Source organism: Clupea harengus, chromosome 23 (assembly GCF_900700415.2).
Source record: "Clupea harengus chromosome 23, Ch_v2.0.2, whole genome shotgun sequence".
NCBI lineage: Eukaryota > Metazoa > Chordata > Actinopteri > Clupeiformes > Clupeidae > Clupea > Clupea harengus.
The window spans coordinates 23,205,342-23,210,341 of NC_045174.1; the positions used below are offsets into that span (position 1 = coordinate 23,205,342).

At 45.3% G+C, this 5,000-nt stretch overlaps 1 protein-coding gene across 7 annotated transcripts in view; it reads left to right on the forward strand.

The window, feature by feature from the left end:
* LOC105893717 (SEC14-like protein 1) overlaps positions 1–3,796 on the forward strand; it is a 436,978-nt gene extending 433,182 nt beyond the window's left edge. For 3 of the 7 annotated variants that reach the window (XM_031561482.2, XM_031561490.2, XM_031561489.2), the window contains exons 14-16: positions 1,557–1,753; positions 2,929–3,276; positions 3,318–3,796. In XM_031561482.2, coding sequence (XP_031417342.1) covers positions 1,557–1,753; positions 2,929–3,034 — 303 coding nt within the window. In that variant the 3' untranslated portion in view covers positions 3,035–3,276; positions 3,318–3,796. The remainder of the gene's footprint in view (positions 1–1,556; positions 1,754–2,928; positions 3,277–3,317) is intronic. The other 4 variants (XM_031561484.2, XM_031561486.2, XM_042703284.1 and 1 more) reach the window with 4 other exon arrangements.
* The last annotated feature ends 1,204 nt before the right edge of the window (positions 3,797–5,000 follow it).

Sequence of the window (5,000 nt, forward strand, 5' to 3'; positions counted from 1 at the left end):
CTAGACGTTATCACTGTCTGTCTGCACGCTCGAGAGGCTCACTCACTCACGACCAAACAGAGCCTTGCACTTGCCACCACAGTCTCAAACAGGCGGGATTCCTGTGCTACTCGAGACTATTTTATTTCTAAATCTAAAAAATAAACAAAATAATTCCACTAAATTGGTTGTTAGGTGTGTATTTGACGATCTCAAAAATGTACTGTCCACAACGAAGTGCACCTGTTGACATTACAAAAGGACCATCAGTAAGACTGAATAAATTGTTATGAATGTCTCAGCCTTCACATATGACGAAAAAAAAACAGCCGGTGTCACTGTGATCTGTCTCGTCATCTGACGTCCTGCCTGCGTTTCTGCCGTTCTCATTCTATGCTTATCAATCTGTTTTGCTATCCTTGTTTATTTATTTTATCCGTAAAGGTGTTGATGTTGTTCAATTTCATATATTAATTTAAAGTCGTCAAATTTCAAGTCATCCATTCTTCAACACTAGCTGCTACCTCATCTTCAAACAGAAAGTAACGTTAACTCTCCATGGCAACAGCTCTCGAGGGTTTGGAAAATAATCGGATTTATTGCTTCCTTCATTATTCACAGCAAAATAAATAATTGTCATTACATTTCATGTTACATTTCGTGTACCAGACTCTATGTAAAAAGGGCCACGCACAACTCGCGGAAAATGATAAAAATGCAAGCCAGATCTATTTTTGAATTTTCGGTGCGGACCTGGGCATACGTTCTGCTTCCACGTCTCGTGTAGCCATTCTCATTGGGCCTCATTCTCGAACATTTTCTTAAGTGTCTTCTTACGGACTTCGAAAGACCAACCTAAGAAAAGATGAACGCCTGGAAATGTGTTCTTAAAAGCTTAAAAGTGTCCGTAGCTGTGCACTGATTCTTAAGCCCAATTCTGTCCGCTGGTGGGAGTGTGCTCATCACCTGTGTGTGCGCGCGCACGTGTCTGTGTGTTTGTGCGCCGTGCGCGATACAGAGAGCAGAGGAGAATTGTAAACGCATGACCATGTAGAGACAAAAATGACATGCCGTCGTGTAAATAAGATAAATAACATAAGGCTATTTATGTTGTTTAATAAAAGAACAAGCTATAGACATGTTCTATAGGAAAGGTAACCTTAAATGACTTCCGTTGTGATCTGGCGCTTTTTAGAAAATAAAATTGAACAAAATGAACTTGACCTTCCAGGGGGGGCGGGGGGTGCCGTTGGGGGGGCGGGGCGCCCCCCTAATATAATGGTAGGGGAAACACTGGTGTCTGTGTGTGTGTCTGTGTGTGTTTGTGTGATAGAGAGCACAGCATATGTCCATGGTGAGTTTGGTATACTGCACTCTTGTATTCTAAATGACTCCGTGATGTTCCGTGATGTTCCGTGCTCAGGGATCTGTGTGTGTGTGTGTGTGTGTGTGTGTGCTGTCCGTGATGTTCCGTGATGTTCCGTGATGTTCCGTTCTCAGGAAACTGTGTGTGTGTGTGTGTGTATGTGTGTGTGTGTGTGTGCTGTCCGTGATGTTCCGTGATGTTCCGTTCTCAGGGATCTCATGTGACGCGCTGGCCTGGGTTCTACATCCTTCAGTGGCGTTTCCATGGCGCTGGGGGTGCGGGGGGGGCGGCGGCGTGCTCGGGCTCCAGTCTGGCGCGTGTCGACGATATGCTCGCCTCCCTCCAGGGGGCGCCACACCGCTGCAGGATCCTCTACTACACCGAGGTGCTGCAGTCCCAGGACTTCAGGTCAGTCAGTCACACGACATAACACTACATAAGACTGACATAACACGACACAGCACTGACATAACACGACACAGCACTGACATAAGACTGACACAGCACTACACAGCACTGACATAACACTACACAGCACTGACATAAGACCACACAGCACTGACATAAGACTGACACAGCACTGCTTCAGACTGACATAAGACTGACATAAGACTGACATAACACTACATAGCACTGACATAACACTACATAACACAACACAGCACTGACATAACACTACACATCACTGACATAACACTACACAACACTACACAGCACTGACATAACACTACACAGCACTGACATAACACTACACAGCACTGACATAACACTACATAACACTACACAGCACTGACATAACACTACACAACACTACACAGCACTGACATAACACTACACAGCACTGACATAACACTACACAGCACTGACATAAGACTACATAACACTACACAGCACTGACATAACACTACACAACACTACACAGCACTGACATAACACTACACAGCACTGACATAACACTACACAGCACTGACATAAGACTACATAACACTACACAGCACTGACATAAGACTACATAACACGACACAACACTACATAACACTACACAGCACTGCTTCAGCCTGACATAACCCTACACAGCACTGACATAAGACTGACATAGCACTACACAGCACTGACATAAGACTACACAGCACTGACATAACCCTACATAGCACTGACATAAGACTACACGGCACTGACATAACACTACACAGCACTGACATAACAATACACAGCACTGACATAAGACTGACATAAGACCACACAGCACTGACATAACACTACACAGCACTGACATAAGACTACACAGCACTGACATAAGACTGACATAAGACTGACATAAGACCACACAGCACTGACATAACACTACACAGCACTGACATAAGACTACACAGCACTACTGACATAACACTACACAGCACTGACATAACACTACACAGCACTGGCATAACACTACATAAGACTACACAGGACTGACTAAAATGTTCAAAGCTGTCTATCAAATGTTCATCCTCTCTCTCTCTCTCTCTCTCTCTCTTTCTATCTCTCTCTCTTTCTCTCTCCCCCTCTCTCTCTCTCTCCCTCTCTCTCTCTCTCCCTCCCAGGGGTTCCATGTCCAGTCTGGAGTCTAGTCACAGCGGCTTCTCTCAGCTCAGTTCTGCCACCGCCACCTCTAGACAATCACAGACCAGTTCCACCCTCTCCAGGTAGTAATCGACCAATCACAGACCAGTTCCACCCTCTCCAGGTAGTAACCGACCAATCACAGAACAGTTCCACCCTCTCCAGGTAGCAACCGACCAATCACAGACCAGTTCCACCCTCTCCAGGTAGCAACCAACCAATCACAGACCAGTTCCACCTTCTCCAGGTAGTAACCGACCAATCACAGACCAGTTCCACCCTCTCCAGGTAGTAACCGACCAATCACAGACCAGTTCCACCCTCTCCAGGTAGTAACAGACCAATCAGAATCCAGTTCCACCCTCTCCAGGTAGTAACCGACCAATCACAGACCAGTTCCACCCTCTCCAGGTAGTAACCGACCAATCAGAGACCAGTTCCACCCTCTCCAGGTAGTAACCGACCAATCACAGACCAGTTCCACCCTCTCCAGGTAGTAATCGACCAATCACAGACCAGTTCCACCCTCTCCAGGTAGTAACCGACCAATCACAGACCAGTTCCACCCTCTCCAGGTAGTAACCGACCAATCAGAGACCAGTTCCACCCTCTCCAGGTGGTAACCGACCAATCAGAATCCAATTCTCGGCCTGCCTGGGTTTCTGTTCATCTCGGTCAGCATACAGATCACTCCGCGTTCACAGATGAGTTCTCTTCTGAAAACACTGGACACACACACACACACACAGCCTAGATGAGCTATTGTATTAACTATTGTAATAACTGATGTAATAATAACTGCCTAAGTGCATTTGCTGTATATTTGTAATAAACATGGATATCACCTTTTGTGCAGACTGTGTTTTTTATATGCCTTGTTATTCTAAAAGTCAATATGAGCGTGTGTGTGTAAGCGCATGTGAATATGGACGTGTGTGTCTGCGCGTGTGTGTCTGTGTGTGTGTGTGTCTGCATGTGTGTGTGTGTGTCTGCATGTGTGTGTGTGTGTTTGTGTGTGTGTGTATGTATGCTCGTGCAGCACAGTGCCATGCTGTCCTTCCTAAATGCACGTCAGTCTTAATCAAGCAGTCGACTTGGTCGGTGAGGTTCAGGAGAAAAAACATTCCCAGGCGAAGTAATCATTTTACCACAGACAAAACCTAGTGAAACCTGATCTCTGTGCACGTACTCTGTGTACTGTGCCTGCTATATAAATAAAGTTTTATTATTATTATTATTATTATTATTTATTACCTATTCTGTGTACATACTCTGTGTACATACATACAGGTACCTTTTTTTTAAGTATGAATTTGGAAGCCATTTTATCTCATGTGCTGCCAGGCCTAACTTGAGCCCTCATACACACACACACACACACACACACACACACACACACTCAGGCCTAACTTGAGCCCTCACACACACACACACTCAGGCCTAACTTCAGCCCTCACACACACACACACACACTCAGGCCTAACTTGAGCCCTCATACACACACACACACACACACACACACACACAGGCCTAACTTGAGCCCTCACACACACAAACACACACACACACACACCCTCAGGCCTAACTTGAGCCCATACTCTGGTCTACTGAGGCACCTCTGGAGAAGTTCAGTATCAGTTTTAGTGTCTCATTAGACAACCATTGTAGTCTGGTTCATGATGGCAGTTTTATGAGTTGTTAGTATATGAGTGTCCTTTATTGCTGTGCCTAGTGTTATATATTCCCATGCTATATCAATGAAATAATTGATCCGATTTTCTTACTACAAACAATGGAAGGCTGCCTGTCATAAATGGTTCCTCTAGTCTAGGTTACTCTCTCTCTCTCTCTCTCTCTCTCTCTCTCTCTCTCTCTCTCTCTCTCTCTCTCTCTCTCTCTCTCTCTCTCTCTCTCTCTCACTCTCTCTCTCTCTCTCTGTCTCTCTCTTAGTCTAGGTTATGGTATGAGTCACCAGCAGAATGCTCTTGATCTTGGGTGGAGTAAGTCCCCTCTTCTTTTACTGTCTCTCTCACTCTCCCTCTCTCTCTCTCTC